Below are 19,875 nucleotides of genomic sequence, written 5' to 3' on the forward strand. Positions count from 1 at the left end.
GTCTCTCTCCTCTCTCCTATCACTTCCTGCAGGTTTTCTGGCTCTGGAGCTGTGGAGTCTGGATCTGTGGCTGCGGGTCACCTGCTGCCCCCGTGTTCCTGCTCGACACCCTCTGCTGCAACGACTATTGTTGCTAGTCTTATTGTTATTATTGTTATTATAATCATTAACATTACGATGGTTACCATTAACACTATTATAAATATCTGTACCATTTTTCATTTAGTCTATAGCAACATTACCTTCACTGTGTGTACCTCTGTGTGTATATTGTGTAGGCTGCCTCCCTCCCCTCTCTCTCTCCTTACATCTCTCTCTCTCTCTCTTACATCTCACTCTCTCTCTCTCTCTCTCACCCCAACCGGTCGAGGCAGATGGCCGCCCACCCTGAGCCATGGTTCTGCTTGAGGTTTCTGCCTCTTAAAAGGAAGTTTTTCCTTGCCTCTGTCGCCTAGTGCTTGCTCTTGGTGGGAACTGTTGGGCTTCTGTAAATAACATCACAGAGTACGGTCTAGACCTGCTCTTTTATGAAAAGCGCTGTGAGATAACTGTTGTTGTGATTTGGCGCTATATAAATAAAATTGAATTGAATTGAATTGAATATATGTACCACATTTCACAGCAATTAATCTAATAGCTGTTGATACATTTCACGAAAAATCAAGCAATTAAGAGGAAAATTCAGGAGATCACCAAAGTTATTAGGATTTATCCTCTGGACACCATCAGAGGATGAATACAGATGACTTTGGTGAATCTTAATGACTGTCTGTCTGTACTAAACTTCATGGAAATCAAATAGTTATAATATTAATATTATTATAATATTTCAGTCTGAACAAGAGTGGTGGACTGACTGATCAACATTGCTATTGCTAGAGCCACACCGCCAGCGTGGCTAAGACCAGTGGGGATTCAGTGCTTAAAGTGGATATTGCAACTGGAAGGACGGTGCGGTTCTAATGGCCCCTCTGCTACTGCAACCCTGAAGTGAATAAATTATAGTCAAAAAACATGCAAGTAGCACCTGTGTTGATTTTACCACTTGCTGTAATTTCAGTGCCAGAAAGAATCCAAATATCGGCAAAAAGTGGAGAATGCCTGGCTGGAGCTTAGATGGAATATGCAAGGACCAACCATGGCTGACCGTGATAGGCAGAAACGCTTGCCATGCCATTTAAGGGTCAATGGCTCCATAATGGCAATACTAACATACTGCCTACTACTCAATCAGAATGTACTGCCTACTAAATAAACCATTAAGTATGCTATTAGCAGACTGTAGACTGTTCATACTAATTTACTAACTTAGTTAGTATGTGAATCTGAACAAAGCCAATAACTCTAAAATGACCACCACATTGTTGAGCAATTGAGACATGATACTCTTGTGGAAAAATATTTATAGGAACTGCAACTAAAGACATGTCTGCACTGGCTTCAACTTTCGACCACAGTGGTTTTTAAATGTTTAGATGTTTCCAATGACAGTAGCTGTGAAAAAGTCAATGAATTCAAATAAATCAGACTTTATTAAATCCCATACATTGCATTCATTCAGCATGGTTAAGGAACGGGCAATATATATATTGACAAAATAATAATAACAATAATAAGATGAGGTACAACAAATCACAACAGCATAAGTAAAAGAAACTAAAAATACCCCCAAGAGTTGTGAAATTAGCACAATTAGGTTACATTCATCTGCCAACAATAATTGTTAGAACCCATTCTCACCTGTCGGTCTCATTGACTGCAGGTAAGAAAACAATTTACTAGAGACTTGGGTCAAGTTCACTTCTCTGTCAGCAGATTTTTGCGTTTTCAAACATTGTGCTCATTGCACAAAATCTTGTGAGACCAGGCTGGGAAAAAGTGCATGCATGTACACATACTGGATGAGAAAGTACATTTGTTGTTGTGCAAACATTTTGGTGCTCCAGATCTCACACAAACATAGATAGCTACATCATATACTTGTTTACACACTCACATGTTCAGCAGGACAGGCTACCAGCTGTAGCACATGCAGCACTAAGACTGAAGACACTTCAAAATATTAACAGAGAAAAAAGCATCAACAGGAACGCCGTAAATTCAAATAAACCCTCTAGGGCAAACCAAATTCACACAAACACACACATGTGATTAGAAAGAGTTACAGTCTTGCATGCCGTCCGTGGTGTACATTAAGTCTTTATTTTGTTGTGAAAAGCACATTCTCTGGTTTGCAGCAGAGGGCCTTAGCAGTTCCTTCCCAGCATCTTAAGGCAGTTAGGATGGGAGTGTTCATGTTTATTTGCTGCTCAGGTGTTCATATTGTTCAGAGGGACATCTTCAGTGCTGTGGAAAGGCATGAGACAAAAACAAACAAAACAAAAAGCCCATATTGGAAAGTCTAATCTAAACAAGTGAATGACATGACTCAATCAAGCAAAACTGTTGCTAGTTATATTCCATCCAAATGTCCACAAAATGTTGTCACTAAAAGGTTCTGTATATGGGATTGAAAACATTACTATGTAATGATAAAGTGGAGTAACTGCATCCTGAGCAAAGACTGACATCACATCCCCTCTGTATGTGTTGTCATCCGAGTTTCCCTGTTCTTTGTTTAGGTAGGTAGTCTGAGAGCACATCAGTGTGAAACTGCTGGCTTTGTGGAGAGCAATATAACGGCTGGTTCTTTCCTCATCTAATGTGGCGAATAAAGGATTTATTTTGACCAAAACACTGTTGGTGACTATTGGAACAGTGGGAAATCAAAAAAAGATGGTTTGGAGGACTTGTATTTTGTTTCTGTCCAATTTGAATGAATTGAGTGTTTTAAGATGATCTGTGAGGTCTGTTTATCTCAATAGAGTCTGGTCAGCCATCGCATCCATTAGTTTTTGGATCTTGTCATTGCATCTTGTGGAACAAAGTGGTTTTACAAGACAAGAGTGGGCTGAGGCTATCTGGTTAGCGTGCTAACGTAATTTTTGAATGTTTTAAACTTTAATACTTACATATATCGCTCCTTAAAATAACACAAATTACATTAATTTCAATTAGCAGTTAAGGCAAATTTACTTCTAAAGAGTTAAGGATGATAAAACATCCATTAAAAATGTGCTGTTTCACAGACATTGTTCTTTAGTGTAAGCTAATGTTTATCATATTAAATGCTTCTATTGTGGATATAAAATATATACAACACACAAAGAAATGCTAATTCTGTTCATGTTGTATTGGAAGAACAGAACACATTTTTTCACTTAAATTAAGAAGCAGTTTAAAAGAAACCATTAAGTGGCATTAATGGTTTTTCCTTGTCCATGGCTAGCAATCAGTAAATCTGACACGCCAACACAACATAATGACATGTCCGTCATGATGTGGTCTGTTGCAACCACATCAGTTTTCACTTCTTCTTCAATGTCTGTCATACAGGGATGAACTGTACTTAACTGACTTAACTAAATGACAAGACATTGGACATTGCGGTGGATTCATATTTTAGAGGCAACATTACCAGAATTCATCAATGAATTTATGAACAAAGGTGGCTTTAAGAGACAATAAAGACACATCATCATTTGGATGGAAATCCCTCTAAAGACAGTGTGTCACAGTTTCCAACGATGCAAAGGTCTAATCTGGTCTACCTTTGGGATGCACAACAATAAATAGGAAAATAATATAGTCATAATAAGTCACCCAAAAAATCTAAAAGGAATGTTAACTAACCCCCGTAGGGGTTTTTCTGTACTCACTGTAACAATGTCTCCATTATCACGGATGTTAATCATGTGAATATACTCCAGTTTGTTCTGAGAAGCACATGGATGAGTGTGTGTGTTCAACTGAACACTTTTGCTAATGCTTAGTGTGGAGGAGTGCTATTGAAGGTAAAGTTTGTGTAAGAGTGTGAAATTAATTGTGAATGAAACATCCTCATGGCTTTAGTAGTACCCACTCACACACATACACACAGGTGCATGTGTGTGAGTGTCTTGTGTCGATGCATGCGTGTTCTTTAGCTGAGAAGCTCCAAGTATGTGACAGGCACTTTTCCTTTCTGGTTCCCTCTCTCTCCAATCAGCCAGTCAGAGTCCATTCCAGGCACTGTGTGAACTGTAATGAGCTGTAACACAGAGGACATGGACATGGAAGCTTAACAGGAGTAAAAGTGGCTTTCAAACAAAATATAATATATTTAAAAAACAACCAGGTAAAGAATTTTACATAACAAGACTATGGCCACTCATTTCGTGTGGTGATACTGTGGCATGTGCTTGTAGAAAGACCAGGGGCAGAGTATTTGAAATTATACACCGTTTTCATGAAATCAAACTGTTTTTGATTCCATTTATGGTCCGAATCTTTTCAGCAATGGCCATTTAATTTACATTCTGTAGTTACCTCTCTATATAGTAGTTTCCATTATTAGTGACGGACTCTGCCATTCCCACGCTGGATTCTAATGACGTTTTTATGAACACATTTCTTACTGCTGCTGCACAGAGTAGCTTTACTGTGAAACAGTCTCAGGAATTGCCATTTATTTGTCACTGCAGTTAAAAAGCTCAGGCTTTAGAATGTTTAGAAAACTAGGTCTATAATGTTTTTTCTACTTTCGTGCTGAGCCGAGGTCAGAACGAAAACGGAGTGTGGAGATAGACAGTATGTATTGCAGAAAGGGCTTTTTTGGACAGATGGCTTATTTGTTGCTAACTACAGCTAACGGTTGCTGCCTTCTAGATCAGTTAGCTGTGGAGCTAGATGTCCCATTAGCTAGCTGACTCTGCCAAGAGTTTTTGTATCTACACCTACACTGGCCCCCAGAAATACTCTGCTCTGGGGGCGTCACTGTTTTCTAAACCTAATTCCTGTCTCATTTTTCATCATCTCATTTTCATCAAATGCAGTGTTTTCCAAGCTAAGTTACTGTAGCTGTCATAGCCGTCAAGCTCACTGGCAAGAGGCTCACAGCACTGTGTGTATAAAAAGAACTTGGGTTACAGTCGCTTACAAGCATTATCTTTTCCCCCATCAGATTTTCAAAAACCACCTCTGGTTGGCTAGTACTCATTGCCTCCATTGGTTAGGTTGATGAAGGTTAGGCTGGAGTTATCCAATCAGAGGCAGAGTAGGGGGCAGAGTTGTCAAAAATCTGGTGGGGAAAAAATAAACTGCTTACAAGCCCCTGGGAAGTTGCCCAATCAGAGGAAAGTGGGCTTTTAGAAAGGGGTTCCTTAAAGAGACAGGAGCCAAAATGGCTTGTTTCAAACAGAAGATAAACAGAGGGGCTGCATATAGGGCCAGTATAAGATAAATATAGATTTTTTTTTAACTGTAAATCATGAAAGCTACTCTAGCGGAGTCCGAGAATAAAAACAAACAAAGCTGGAAATGATGATAAGGCCCCTTTATGTGCCCTTAACAATGCAATATCCCTTTAGGATTAACAAAGAACTCTTTCTATCTATGTGCTAGTGTGGTTTTGTTGAACAAAGGTTGACATTTATGACAGAAGTAATAACGTGTCAGCACAACTTCTTATGAAGACTGATTATGTTATGGATGTCTATTATTTCCTCTAATGTTATTCTTGTTATAATCCCATTTGAAAATGAAAGCCTTTACATATCCCTATGCATCCATATCCCTGTGTGTACAGTGTACATGCACTGTAACTAAACCTCCATACATATAGGAAAAGTTGTTGTATGTGTAAGGATGGGGCTCAATAGCATTTTGTCAAATTCAAACCACTCTACTGGTCCCTGTTGAACTATTTCTTTATTTTTATTTTTTATATTCATTAATTAATTTAAGGGAGTCCTGTGTCCCTTAATTCCAACAAAGTTTTACAGTTTTACCTCATCAGCTAAAAGGGAGAGCTCACTGGAGTCAGCAGCATCGTAATCATAAAGGACTTTGGCCTTGCGGGTTCCTGTAGCTGGTGCCTGAACTTCCTCAATCTTCAGAGTGTCTGTCTCCACAGGGCTGCTGAGGTCTTCTGATGCAGGGCCAGCAGTAGCCATGGAGTGAGTGGAGTTCAGTGCAAAGGCATTGGGAATACTGAGGGAAAGCAGGCAGATGTGATGGTCAGAACATGCAGTACTGAGCAAAAGTTTTAGGTGTGGAAAAAATGCTGTAAAGTAAGAATTCTTTCAAAAATTTATGTTATTTTAATGGATTTTAACAAAATGCAAAGTGAGTGAATAGAAAAGAAAAATCTTTAAAATCAAATCAGTATTTAGAGTGACCACTCATTAAAACAGCAATCAATTCTTCTAGGAACATTTGCACAAAGTCAGGGATTTTGTAGGGATATCAACAGGTGTAAACAATAATACAAAAAAGGTGCTAACGATCATAAATTATGTAGGTTGAAACACAACCATTAACCGAAACAGACACCTCTGTGTAGGAGGAATAAAACTGGAAACTGAGGAACAGCCCAACTCAGCTAACAAGGTGAGGCTCCTGAAGACAGCTACTGTCAAAAGTCAAACACCATGGCAAAACTGAGCACAGCAACAAGGTAGTTATACTGCATCAGCAAGGTCTCTCCCAGACATTTCAAGGCAGGTAGGAGTTTCCAGATGTGCTAAGGACAAAGAATGGGCAATGCGGAGGACCATAGAGGCAGAGGCCAGCCAAAGAAACTGACAGTATCCTTGCAGTGCCATCAGCTTATAACTGGCAGTGGGACCCTGTGACGGAGTACTGTCACTATGGTTGAGAATGTGCTCGGACAGCCATACCAACTAGCCTGGCTTGTTGGCGTTGTGGTCAGAGTTGCATGTTAAGTACCCTGTAGAACCGTGTTCGAATCCAGGTAGTGTGACTGCTCTTGCCCTTTGCTACAGACCCTGTTACACCCATGTACTGTCCGGAGAAGTCTGATCAGAAGTGCCCTTCATGGAAGACTTGGGCCCAAAAAGCCATAACTCCGGCACGGAAACAAGGCCAAGCGAATCAACTACGCACGGAAATGCAGGAACTGGAGTGCAGAAAAATGGCAGCAGGTGCTCTGGACAGATGAGTCAAAATTTTAAATATTTGCCTGAAGCAGAGGGCAGGTTGTTGGCTGAAGGACTGGAGAGTGGTACATGAGTCTCTGTAGGCAACAGTGAAGCATGGTGGAGGTTCCTTGCAAGGTTAGGGAAATATTAATGTCTTCCCAATGCTGAGAAGTACAGGCTGATACTTACTCCTAATCAACTACCATCAGGAAGGTATCTGATTGGCCCCAAATGTATTCTGCAGCATGACAACAAACACATAGCATTAAGAACTATCTTGAAGCTTTAAGAAAAACAATGAGTCCTGGAAGTGATGGTATGTCCCCCACAGAGCACTGATCTCACTATCATCCAGTCTGTCTGGGATTACATGAAGAGAGAGCAAGTGAGGCTGCCTAAATCCACAGAAGGACGGACAGAGGTTCTCCAAGACGTTTGGGCCAACCTACCTGCTGAGTTGCTTCAGAAACTATGTGCAAGTGTACCTAGAAGAACTGACGCTGTTTTGAAGGCAAAGGGAGGTCCCTCCGCATATTGATTTGTTTTAGATTTCATTCACTTCAAATTTTAATTGATTAATATAATCTATTAACATGTCTATTTGTGAAAACATTCTTATTTTACAGCATTTTTTTCACACCTGCATTGCACTAAAATAAAACTTACATAAATAACAAAATAAATACCACTACATCTACACTGGAACATATGTAAGTTAATGAAATTGCTTTATTTAACAAAAATGGTTCCACGGACAAAGCTCTTCTGTCCAGAAATGCATTTGGTCTTAGACAGCCATGCCAAAACACAGTAAAGTAAGAAAACAGCAGCTCAACAAATGGAACGACACTTCCTCAGGAAATGACATTGTTGTCTGGGTGGTGCAGAGCAGCAGAAGTGAACACACAGGACCAAACGTGTTGTTTTTTTTACAGGACAGAATTGGAAAGCCAGCTAATGTTAGAACATGGGTTAGAACATATGCACTAAGAGAAAGATAAATCACATCAGCACACAAGAAGATGAGCCATACTCACACGTCCTCATCGGAACTGAGGGCATGAGACAGGGAAAATGAATTGTTATGATTTGACAAAACCAAAAACAACAAAAACAGACAGGCCTCCAGAGGACCTGACTGGTACGGAGAAATATCCTATATTAAAGTTATTTCCTTTAATATAGTATTCATAACAATAAATATATCAATTACAAGTAATGTCTGGCACATTAAACATAATGTAACATTATTTATATTTATGCCTCCTCACAATAGGGCTGTTGCGATAACCGCAAAATTGAAATACTGCGCTATTGGTCAAGCCTACCGCGGAGGATGGCAATCACCGCAGCAACCGCAATGTTCATACTGTACGCCTCAGGGCATGTTAAATTACTAATCGAGTGCTTCTTCCACAACCGTAATGAGCTCTGTAATGGTTTAAGGATGGGTCGCCGTGGGCTGTACGTTATGGAAGATTTTATTGGACTTTAATATTTGTAACCCACAGAAAACAATCCACAAATGTGTACTATGATGCACAAATATTTCACTATCTACAAATATGTATTTTTACATTTGTTCAATGTGTACTGCGGACATCTGTAAAAAAATATACACAAATATCTCACTATCCAAAACATCTATTTTTACATTATACATATCCACAAAAATACAGTGCAATTTGTAAATATGTACAATTTACTCTGTACTCACATATTTTAATTCCACATACAAGTGTTATTTATGCATTTGTGGATGTATTTTAATACACAAAACAGTTTTTGCACATTTTTGCTCATTTCCTGTCAATTTGCAGGTCACATTACATTTTTGACTTCGATTTTTACGCATTTGTGGAATTTTGTCCACTCTGTACCACAGAGATCTGTATATGTGAGAGCAGTTTATTAGCTACACCAGCAGGTATCGGTAGCAACATTGCCTCTCATGAGTTGTAAGAATATCCATTGCAGTACCCAGGGTCACCTGTAGGAGACAACTTCTGCTTCTGCTGGACCAAATGTGCAAAAAAAAAAAACTGATGTGAACTTAAACTAGAAGGGCAATTTCTACTTTCATCTGTCAATCATCAGGCATGTTGATGATCAAGAATTGACTCATCATTAAAAGCTGATACATTACAAAATGCATTTTTTTCCTTGACAAATTTTATTTAATATAACTGAAATAGGCAAATTTCAAAGAGAATAAATTAGTCATTTGTGTCATAAATTAAATTAAATGAATGATTTGATTCCTAAAACTACATTAAATATTTCTGTCATTTCAAATTGCTGTTATTGCGCTATCTCCCATCTGGTTCTCACCTTCCCAGCTCTTTCTGTAGTTCTTGCATGTGGAGATGACACTGCTTATAGTAAGCTGCTTGGGCCTCCACAAACTCATGCAGGCAGCGTAAGTGGTTCACCTGCAGACAAGCAACAACACAACACACATTTTTAAGCATATCTTCAAAAGAAGTGATTAATCGCATGATTTTCTTTGATTAATCGCATTGTTAATGCCAAAATTGAATAATGAATTCTAAACTAGTGTATTGCAGACTTTTACATTTACAAACCAGATGTTATTGCACCTTTGTGTATATAGCAGTACATTTAAATTAAATGCTCCGTACTTGTATAGCGCCTTTCTAGTCTTTTCGACCACTCAAAGCGCTTTTACACTACATCTGCATTCACCAGTCACACACATTCATACACTGAGCCTAAGTGCTCAAACGGAAACTAATATTCACACTCACTCATACAAAAGGCGGAATAGCCGCCAGGGCAAATCGGGGTTCAGTATCTTGCCCAAGGACACTTCGACACGCAACCAGGGATTGAACCGCCGACCTTCCGATTAACGGCCAACCCGCTCTACCTCCTGAGCCACAGCCGTGTTTGTAAACACTTTAAACAAATAAGGTGCTTTTTACCAGCAGTATTCCATTTACACAGTAGCAATAAAAGATTTCTTGTAAATATCAACTTAATTAATGTAATCAAATCAAACATAAAACCAAAGCTATTTGCCACTGCCAGGGCATTACCTTTTATCTAGCTAGTTAAAACAAGTTATGTCCAGAGCCAGATATAAATCTGTTTTTTTTCTGAAGAGGTATCAGCAGAATAATATCAGCAAAATAAATAACGATAAATTCTCAATTAACTAATCAACTAAAGTACAAAAACATGTAAAGAGTATTTAATTTGACAGCTTAACATAAAACGTAATTGCAATGTAAACCACAGTGAAATGGAGCAATCACTGCAAACTTCTGAATATGACTTCAGAGCTTATTAATAACCCACATGTGACAAAAAGAAAAGATAAAAGTGTCTAAAAGCAGCTTGGAAAAGAGAGAGAGAGACACAGAGAGAGAGACAGAGAGACAGAGAGAGAGAGACAGAGACAGAGAGAGAGAGACAGAGAGAGAGAGACAGAGACAGAGAGAGACAGAGAGACAGAGAGAGAGAGAGACAGAGACAGAGAGAGACAGAGAGAGAGAGAGAGAGAGAGAGATGTGGTGAAGGGGGTGTGGCTGACATACATGTGTACTACTGATGCCCTCCAAAAGTAGCCGAGTAACCTCGGCTTGCCGGTCAAACTCTGTTTGGGCCACTCGGAGTTCATGTTCAGCCTGAAACAACAACAGAGATATTAGTGACATGATTCCTTCATATCCCTCAGAGTGCTTGCCACATCTAAAGTCCAGGCTTTAATCTGTAGACATACTTAAAAATAAAGACTGGTAATAAATATGACGAGGCTGATAATAATATGTTAACAATAGAGGCCTGGTGATTTAACTGTTCTATTCATGCCCCAGAACCCCACATGTAATGTGATTTTTACCAAAGAGCATCCTTAAGGGGAAGATTTTAGTTGTTTGGTATTCAGTTTGGTATTACTGAATTGTTTCTACACTGTACTATGTGCAGGACATTGGTGGAGTTATGGGTCCATAGAGTGGAAAAGAAAAAAGAAGGAAAAGAAGTGCTCGTCAGTAGGGCTATAACAAATAATCTCAAAGCTTCATTCAAAATTTAAATCAACTGCTTTCTTTTTTGTTTTTGCCTTAAACTCGATATTTCTGCACAGTTGCAGATACAGATTGGGGTTCACTGGTATAATTAGTATTATACTATTTGTGGAATTTGATTCCTGTGGTGGCTGCGTAGGATTGTTTCCAAGTCCAAAAATTTCCAATTACTCCAGAGCGTTGTAAAGTCCAAAAGTATTGAAAAAATATAACAAAAAAATTGACGTTATATTCATTAAAGAAATTAATAAATAAAGACATATCCGACAAACCCACCTACGTGAGACTGACACAAGTTCGTGTGTGTTGTAGCAATTTTAATCCATTGTGTCGGGAATTGTGCGTGGCTAATTGAAACGGGTACAAACACTTTTCCTGTTAGATGTGGTCTGACAATACATGGTATGGGCTAGATCATTTATTTATTTAGATCATACTGAGGGCCTTAATCCTGGAGACCAGCCAGGACAATTCACAACCACAACATAGCTGTACTTACTTTTTCCACTTCTTCACTCCAGAGCTGAGTGGCCAAAGCGTACAACAAAAGAAGAAATGAGAAGGTTACAACATGGATATACCAGAAGGCCTTCACAAGCATGATGTACAACCATTAAACCACTAAATTAATAAACTTTTAGTTTACTCCCTGAAACACTTGCTTTTGAGGAATGTATGTTGATGGTTAAGGCTGGAGTAAATGTAGGCTGGCTCGTCTGATATTCACAAATGCCATTGTAGCTGTGTTCACTTTGCTTCCTTATGCTCATGTGTTTTTCGGGCTTGAGAAAGAATTTATGCTGGCTAAAAAGGTTTTTGTCATTTGATTTTTGACCATCTGAGAAATGTTAAATATTTCTAAGGTGGATTCCTTTTTATCTGTGCATCTAAAATGAAGGCCACAGCTGCGTTTTTCCAAAAAATATAGTCAGTGCTGAGACCGTAATGTGTAATTTTCATTGCTAAAAGGTCACTCATGACAAAGCTTTTTTTCTTATTTAAAAGGTTTGAAAAGATAATAACCAGAACAGAATAAATAATCAGAACAGTCAGTTTCTACCTCAAAACTAGTTTTGGCTTTCTGTTTCAACATTCAGAAATGTGTAATTTGTGATAATGGGCTATATAAATATTGATATGACCCCCGAACATCCTGTTACTATACTCATGTCCTAGCTATGCCAAATCTCCTGACATCAAGGGGTTTAACTTCTCAACTTGCTGCGGTAATGTCCAGGTGAACTCAATGACCATGTGACAACATTGTTGGATGTTAGGTGCAACAAAGCACACATGCATCAGTGACATTGCTAGTGGTCAGAGCTGAAACAGACTTGAAATTTTCCAGAGGGTAGTGACATACTGCTTTTCTTTAATGTCCAATTCTCCAGTAACTGTGCCAACTATTTTGCTGTCAACCCAAAACAAGATTTAAAGAAGGTATGTTACCCTCTCTGCAGTAATTGGACAGAAATCTTTAGCATTATTTCAGTAAGTGTTGTAACAACATTTTTTGCCAGCTGCCTAACACCGGTTCTTAGAGTCTCTTCCTGGCCTTTCCTACGCTTCTAGCGAGGTGTCTGATTCTATTGAAGTGGAAATCCCCTACCCCACCTTCTCATTCTTTATGGATTAGAGCTATTCTTCATTTCATTAAACTAGAAAGAAGAAGGTGTTCAATGAGAGGTTTATCAGCCAGATATAAGAAAACATGGGGGTCTTTCTTCATTGTAGGAGATAAATTACAGTTGCCCAATATTCCTTAATACTGACTTCTAGTATTCATATTAATCCATAATAGAGAACTCTGAAATGTGCTGGGCATGCTAGGTATGTCTATAAAATTATTTACCTTGTTTTCTCTTGTATGGGTTGGTAAATATGTATTCAAACATTGTCTCTGATGGGTGACCAGACTGTGTAAGACTCTTGTAGTGGTTTTAGGAAATGTTAACTCGGGGTATATGTTTAACAATTATACATTTCCTTGTAAGTGTAATCTTTTCTCTTACCCTCTTTTTTTTTTTTTAAACTGTAAATTGTATTTGTTAATGTTTTTAATTTTGTTTATTAATTTGTTTCATTGATACATTTTGAAAATTATTATTTTTATTTATCTAAAGGTGCTGGTCATATAATTAGAATATCATCAAAAAGTTCATTTATTTCAGTAATTCCATTCAAAAAGTGAAAGTTGTATAATGTATACATGCATTCCACACAGACTGATATATTTCAAGTGTTCATTCCTTTTAATTTTGATTATAACCGATAACTAATGAAAACCCCAAAATCAGAATCTCAGAAAATTAGAATATTGTGAAAAGGTTCAATATTGAAGACACCTGGTGCCACACTCTAATCAGCTAATTAACTCAAAACACCTGCAAAGGCCTTTAAATGGTCTCTCAGTCTAGTTCTATAGGCTACACAATCATGGGGAAGACTGCTGACTTGACAGCTGTCCAAAAGACGACAAAAGGTCATTGCTAAAGAGGCTGGCTGTTCAGAGCTCTGTGTCCAAGCACACTGACAATAGAGAGGCGAAGGGAAGGAAAAGATGTGGTAGAAAAAAAGTGTACAAGCAATAGAGATAACCGCACCCTGGAGAGGATTGTGAAACAAAACCCATTCAAAAATATGGGGGAGATTCACAAAGAGTGGACTGCAGCTGGAGTCAGTGCTTCAAGAACCACCACGCACAGACGTATTCAAGACATGGGTTTCAGCTGTTGCATTCCTTGTGTCAAGCCACTCTTGAACAAGACACAGAGTCAGAAGCGTCTCGCCTGGGCTAAAGACAAAAAGGACTGGACTGCTGCTGAGTGGTCCAAAGTTATGTTCTCTGATGAAAGTAAATTTTGTATTTCCTTTGGAAATCAAGGTCCCAGAGTCTGGAGGAAGAGAGGAGAGGCCCAGAATCCATGTTGCTTGAAGTCCAGTGTAAAGTTTCCACAGTCAGTGATGGTTTGGGGTGCCATGTCATCTACGGGTGTTGGTCCACTGTGTTTTCTGAGGTCCAAGGTCAACGCAGCCGTCTACCAGGAAGTTTTAGAGCACTTCATGCTTCCTGCTGCTGACCAACTTTATGGAGATGCAGATTTCATTTCCCAACAGGACTTGGCACCTGCACACAGTGCCAAAGCTACCAGCACCTGGTTTAAGGACCATGGTATCCCTGTTCTTAATTGGCCAGCAAACTGGCCTGACCTTAACCCTTTAGAAAATCTATGGGGTAATGTGAAGAGGAAGATGCGATACGCCAGACCCAACAATGCAGAAGAGCTGAAGGCCACTATCAGAGCAACCTGGGCAGTGCTACAGACTGATGGACTCCATGCCAGGCTGCATTGCTACAGTAATTCAGGCAAAAGAAGCCCCAACTAAGTATTGAGTGCTGTACATGCTCATACTTTTCATGTTCATACTTTTCAGTTGGCCAACATTTCTAAAAATCCTTTTTTTGTATTGGTCTTAAGTAATATTCTAATTTTCGGAGATACTGAATTTGGGGTTTTCATTAGTTGTCAGTTTTAATCATCACAATTAAATGAAATAAACATTTGAAATATATCAGTCTGTGTGTAATGAATGTATATAATATCCAAGTTTCACTTTTTGAATGGAATTACTGAAATAAATCAACTTTTTGATGATATTCTAATTATGACCAGCACCTATATTTTCTACTTTTTATTATTATAAGTCTGTCTTTTTTTTCCTAAAGTCTTATTATCACTCTACTTTCATGTATAGAGGAATTTACCTATGTACTATTTACCTGCCATGGATCCATGTATGCCCTGAAAAGTTCAATCAAGCTTCAGTGCTGAAAGATATGCTTATACCCCGCCTCAAGCAATGAAAAGTACTGAGTCTAAGCAGAATTAATGAGTAACAGACTGTGCATACCATTTCTATGAATGGTATGCCAACATTAATCATTACTACATAATACCAAACTTGTTCATCATCACATACAGATTCCCCGCTACTAAAAAGTGACTGGTATGATCCAGCACAAGTACATAAGGTCATTATGGCCTTTTGATGAACTATAATAAAAAGGGATTTTCCCATCCACTACTAGCCTCAGTATAGAAACTTCTGTTTAAAAAACCCTCTGTTTCTGATTGAACATGGAACGTGACAAGGTTACATTATTTTTTAGTGATGATTGTACAGTCCAGTTTGGTCATGTCAAACAGAATTGTCACCTTACCGCAGAGGCACTTGCCGAAAGTACATAGTTGCGGGGTCTGGTCTCCTGAAAATCTGGCGCCATCTGCAGAAACAATAAGGTTATTTAACATTTATACTATTGTGACATCGATGTATACACGGCAACCATACAAAGCAATCAGAAAGCACAGCAGAAACAAATGATGATGATCTTGATGAGTTACGCTTAAAGCTACAAGACAGCACAAGTTACTATGAAATTGTCAATCTGTGCATTAGAATCAGCAGTTGATAATTCAGTTTTTCAAATATATTAATGTACTAGATATCACAACAAAATATTAATGTATGACATTTATTAAAATCAAATTTGCGTTAGTCACGTGGTGCACCTCTAATTTGGGGGTTCCTACAGACAAAAGGTCTCAAAAACTTGAGTTTAATGTTACCTGTTTAATTTAAAATTGGTTAAAAGTTTTTCAATCCATTCTTTAAAAAGAGCAGCTGGAGAGATGGTTTGCAGTTAATAATTGCCAGCACACTTTTGCAATCTGAACTGATAAAAGAAAGGTGCAGAGATGTGATGCAACACAATGGTATGTAAACACTGTCTACTGAAACTAGTGACTAATCTAATTTACTGATCTGGCTAATCCGCTTTAAATAGGACACTCATCGATATTACAAGCTTCAGGCTATTCAGCAGTAGTTTTTCATGCACATGCTAACATGCATACAAGTTGCAAAAGTCTGACTTTGTCATCATCATACTGAAAACAAAAGTTCTGATAAAAGTCACACTATAAATTCTGACAGTGAAAACGTGCTTCAAGAAAAGCAGAAACAACTCGAGAAAAATAAGAGATAAAAAATAAAAATAAAATAAAATAAAAAGATAAGGATAGAAATTGGCATCACACTGATTTACGACAATCAGTATATAACACATAAAAAAGTCAATATGGCCAAAAATAAAATAGAAAAATAAAATAGGGATCACTCAGTAAAAGCTTTTTGTAAAAATGCGTCTTAAGAAGTAAAATAAAACCAGGAACGGACTCTGCGAGCTGAGCTCCTCTGTTAGACTGTTCCAGAGTGTAGGGGCCCTGACAGCAAAGGCTCCTTCTCCATTAGTTTTTAGCCTAAACCTTGGAGTGGCTAGCAGTGCCCAACCAGAGGATCCCAGTCTGGATCCTAGCTCATAGGGGTATAATAGCTCAGAGATATTTGAAGGGGCTAACCCTTCCTGGCATTCCATAATTTTGAAATCAATCCTAAAAGAAACGGGCAGATTTTGTAAGGTTTAATTGTATTAAGGTGTGGGACATCCAGTACTTTATTTCAGCAAAGCACTTGTGAAAGGTTGCAATGTTAGACTGGTCACTGGGTCTGATTGGAATCTAGAGCTGTCTCATCTACGTAACAGTGGAACTGGACATTATATCTAGGATGATTGTACAGAGAGGGAGCATATAGACTGAGAATAGAATGGGACCAACAAGAGCAAGTTAAGGGGAGATTAACCTGAGCTGGCCATAATCACAGAGAACTATCTGGTAGATAGGTAGGACCTGAACCAGTTTAAGGCCACATCAGTGATTCCTGTCCACCTTTCCAGTCTGCCAATGAGCAAGTTGTGATCAAATGCATCGCTGAGGTCCAAAAGAACTAGAATGTAGCAATGAACCACCTGAGAGGGTAACCAGATGTCACTCCGAGTTGCCACATCCCTAATTTGGCATAACCTTAAGCCTTAATATCATTTAAACAGATATATATATATATATATATATATATATATATATATATATATACATCCATCCATCCATACACACACACAAGTCTCAATGTAACCCTGCAAAGACCCAGCATCAGGTCAAAGTTGTTTTTCAGTCCACTGCTTTGCTTTTTATTTATTTACCAATGACTAATAGTTTCTTGCCACCAATAACTGAATGGGACAGAAAATTAATTGAAAACAAGTGAGACGGGAAAAACAACCCAACGTGCGCATCATACTCAGTCTTTAAAAATGTTTTTAATACTCACTTCACCCTCGCACTGCAAAGGTTATGAATAAATAGACAGTTAGTCATGGTCAGTGCCGGCACCACCAAAAGTTATATTACATCAGAATGATTATGGAGTGGGGCTGTGGGCTGGAAGGGACTGACTCACCGCAGCCTTAGACTCAGCCACCTTGGCCTTCTTCAGACGTGTTTTACAGGCATCCAGGTCCAGCCGAAGATTCTCCAAAAGACGCCGTTCTTTCTGAAGCACACACAATGATACAGTCAGGGATCAGCTGATCTGAGCTGTGAGCAACTGCAATCATTCAAGCTGGCACAGTACATCCATGGCTTGGCAATTGAAGCAGGCTATTCCAAATACGTGTAGAAGATAGCGGAGGACAAGAGAAAAGCATCAATGCTGACCTTTGGTGGTGAAGTTCACCTTTTAACTAGTGGGGTGGAAACTGTGAAATTCATATTTTGACAGAGTAGGTTATGTATTATAATAGATTAGCAATTTTCTTTTGCAATTGTCTGACCTGCCGATTTTCATTCATTCTAGGATAATAATAATAACAGGATATAATTGACAACACACACAAACATTTTTGTGATTGTTTGTGTGTTGATTGATATCAATGTTGATTAATATGCATTGTCCCTGATAATTTTATTTAATTTTTTTATTCCCTAAAAATGCTATTGAACCAGTAGAATGACTATAGTAAATGGCCTTTCTACTGGTAGTCGTATGGATGTGGTGTTTCAAACTCACTGAAATGGTCCTCCAGTCTCCTTCTAGAAAGTTCCTGAGGGGGGTAAGAAAGCTGATGGTTGACGTCTGGAGGAACTCCCTCTCTGCCGCTCCTAATCTTCTCTCACACTCTCCCACCTCGATCAGCGTATTCCCTACAATAAACAGATAAGATCCATTCTCCACAATGTCTTCATTTCAAACTTCACACTTGTCCCAGGCCTTAACCTGTTTTCTGTATGTACAGTTTAGTTGTCAAACCCGGAATCGGCACCTGGCTACCATACCTTGACTATTTCTTCTGTCTGATGTGCCATGACCGTCACATTACGCAACACCATGTGCCAAAACTACTTTGTCTTGCACTTCAAATTTAGATACATTTCTAGAGTCTAAGATTAAAATACATAGGCTCTTTTTACAGACTCAGAGGTAACATTTTGAGCACTAGTCTTGAGGTAATGTCTGCAGAGGTCAAATATTTACCTCTGCATCTGTTACCTCAATTTGATCAAAAACATGCACAATTTTGAACAAGTGCATAAAGAAAACATTTTTTGTCAAAATATAAAACCACTTTCTCTGGGCAGAAGAAAGCCTAGAGGTTTTTGTTTTTAGATAAATTTCAACAGTCACGCATTTTTTCTTGAAGTTTGAATTAAAGAGTTACCTGATATGGTTTTCTTGCAATCTCTTTTACAACCATTTAATTGGCTGTAATGTGTATTATTGCATATTTTGCGATAAACGTGGACTTTTGATATGTTCTGTGTCTTTATGTTTACCTAAATATATTTCCATCATAAGTGTTAAAGGAACTCGTTGCAATCTACACTGCATGAGTAATAGGAAGCCTGCAGCTAAGTTAGTGTGGCATAGCAACGGCACACAAAGAGCACAGGAATTCCCCTGTCGTGAATGAGTGTTGGCATTCTTTAAATGTTACTCACAAAACAGGATCACAGGGGGCTGCCCAAATGTCTGTAACAAAATTCAACTTAAATAGGAGAAACAAAGAATACACTGATTCCCATCTTGAACAGTTGGGTAAATTTTCCATTCATTGTATAATGGTCATTTATTGCTCATAGCAACTATTGTTTATTTTGAATTTACAGGAAAATGACTGCATGGTACCCAGTTATGTACATAATTAACAAGCCAAGTGCAACAATCCAGAATATTCATTTTATCAACTTTTCAGTCAACAACAAGGGAAGTGCTTGCAGACTTTCTGGCTATCAGTGAGTCAGTTCCTTTAGGTGCTTGTGCAAGCTCATACTTTAGTTCAAACTAACGCAAAACTTCAATTAATAGCCTGGGCTTTTATTTCCTTCAATCACTGAACTCACCCTGCTAATATAATGGTATGTATATTTGGGACAGTTGTCTGTATAGGACAGACCTTTAATTCCTTTCCCACAAAGCACTTGCTCAGCAAAGATGGGAAATAGGCTACCATCAAACTGTTTATTTCAACCAGTATGAATATTACATAAAATTAGGCTATTGAACAACATATCAACTACGAGTCGTATGATTTAGCTCCAAGAGACATCCCATCTAGACCAACCTCAAAGCACAGAGAGAGTATTTTCCTTGAAGATTTTCTTTATTTAACTGTATGATTTAAATTGTTCTTTTGTATTTTACTGTTGTATGACTCTACACTTCTCAGTGATCATGATTCAAAAGTGTCTGACATCTGCTCATTATAGAGTCAACTACTGAAAGTCTATTTTATAATAGTACAATAAGTATTGAGTGCATGAACGAGACATGATTTCAAACACCGCCCCTGACTATACACATCAACAGGGCGCCATCCTGGGACCAGATGAATTCAGCTCAGGTAA

At 38.4% G+C, this 19,875-nt stretch overlaps 1 protein-coding gene across 6 annotated transcripts in view; it reads right to left on the bottom strand.

Annotated features, from left to right (window-relative positions):
* Positions 1-1,509: 1,509 nt before the first annotated feature.
* LOC119891647 (endophilin-B2-like) overlaps positions 1,510-19,875 on the bottom strand; it is a 30,995-nt gene continuing 12,629 nt past the window's right edge. Inside the window, exons 4-13 of one of the 6 annotated variants that reach the window (XM_038703424.1) lie at positions 18,041-18,174; positions 17,432-17,524; positions 17,303-17,314; positions 15,294-15,356; positions 11,571-11,594; positions 10,580-10,669; positions 9,351-9,451; positions 8,057-8,071; positions 5,868-6,069; positions 1,510-4,129 (exon numbers count right to left, since the gene is read on the bottom strand). In XM_038703424.1, coding sequence (XP_038559352.1) covers positions 4,022-4,129; positions 5,868-6,069; positions 8,057-8,071; positions 9,351-9,451; positions 10,580-10,669; positions 11,571-11,594; positions 15,294-15,356; positions 17,303-17,314; positions 17,432-17,524; positions 18,041-18,174 — 842 coding nt within the window. In that variant the 3' untranslated portion in view covers positions 1,510-4,021. Of the gene's footprint in view, positions 4,130-5,867; positions 9,032-9,350; positions 9,452-10,579; positions 10,670-11,570; positions 11,595-15,293; positions 15,357-17,302; positions 17,315-17,431; positions 17,525-18,040; positions 18,175-19,875 lie in introns of those variants that run through there. The other 5 variants (XM_038703425.1, XM_038703426.1, XR_005442478.1 and 2 more) reach the window with 5 other exon arrangements.

This window comes from Micropterus salmoides, unplaced genomic scaffold, assembly GCF_014851395.1.
Source record: "Micropterus salmoides isolate LMB-PRFRI ecotype aquatic unplaced genomic scaffold, ASM1485139v1 Ms_hic_scaffold_7, whole genome shotgun sequence".
Classification (NCBI taxonomy): Eukaryota; Metazoa; Chordata; class Actinopteri; order Centrarchiformes; family Centrarchidae; genus Micropterus; species Micropterus salmoides.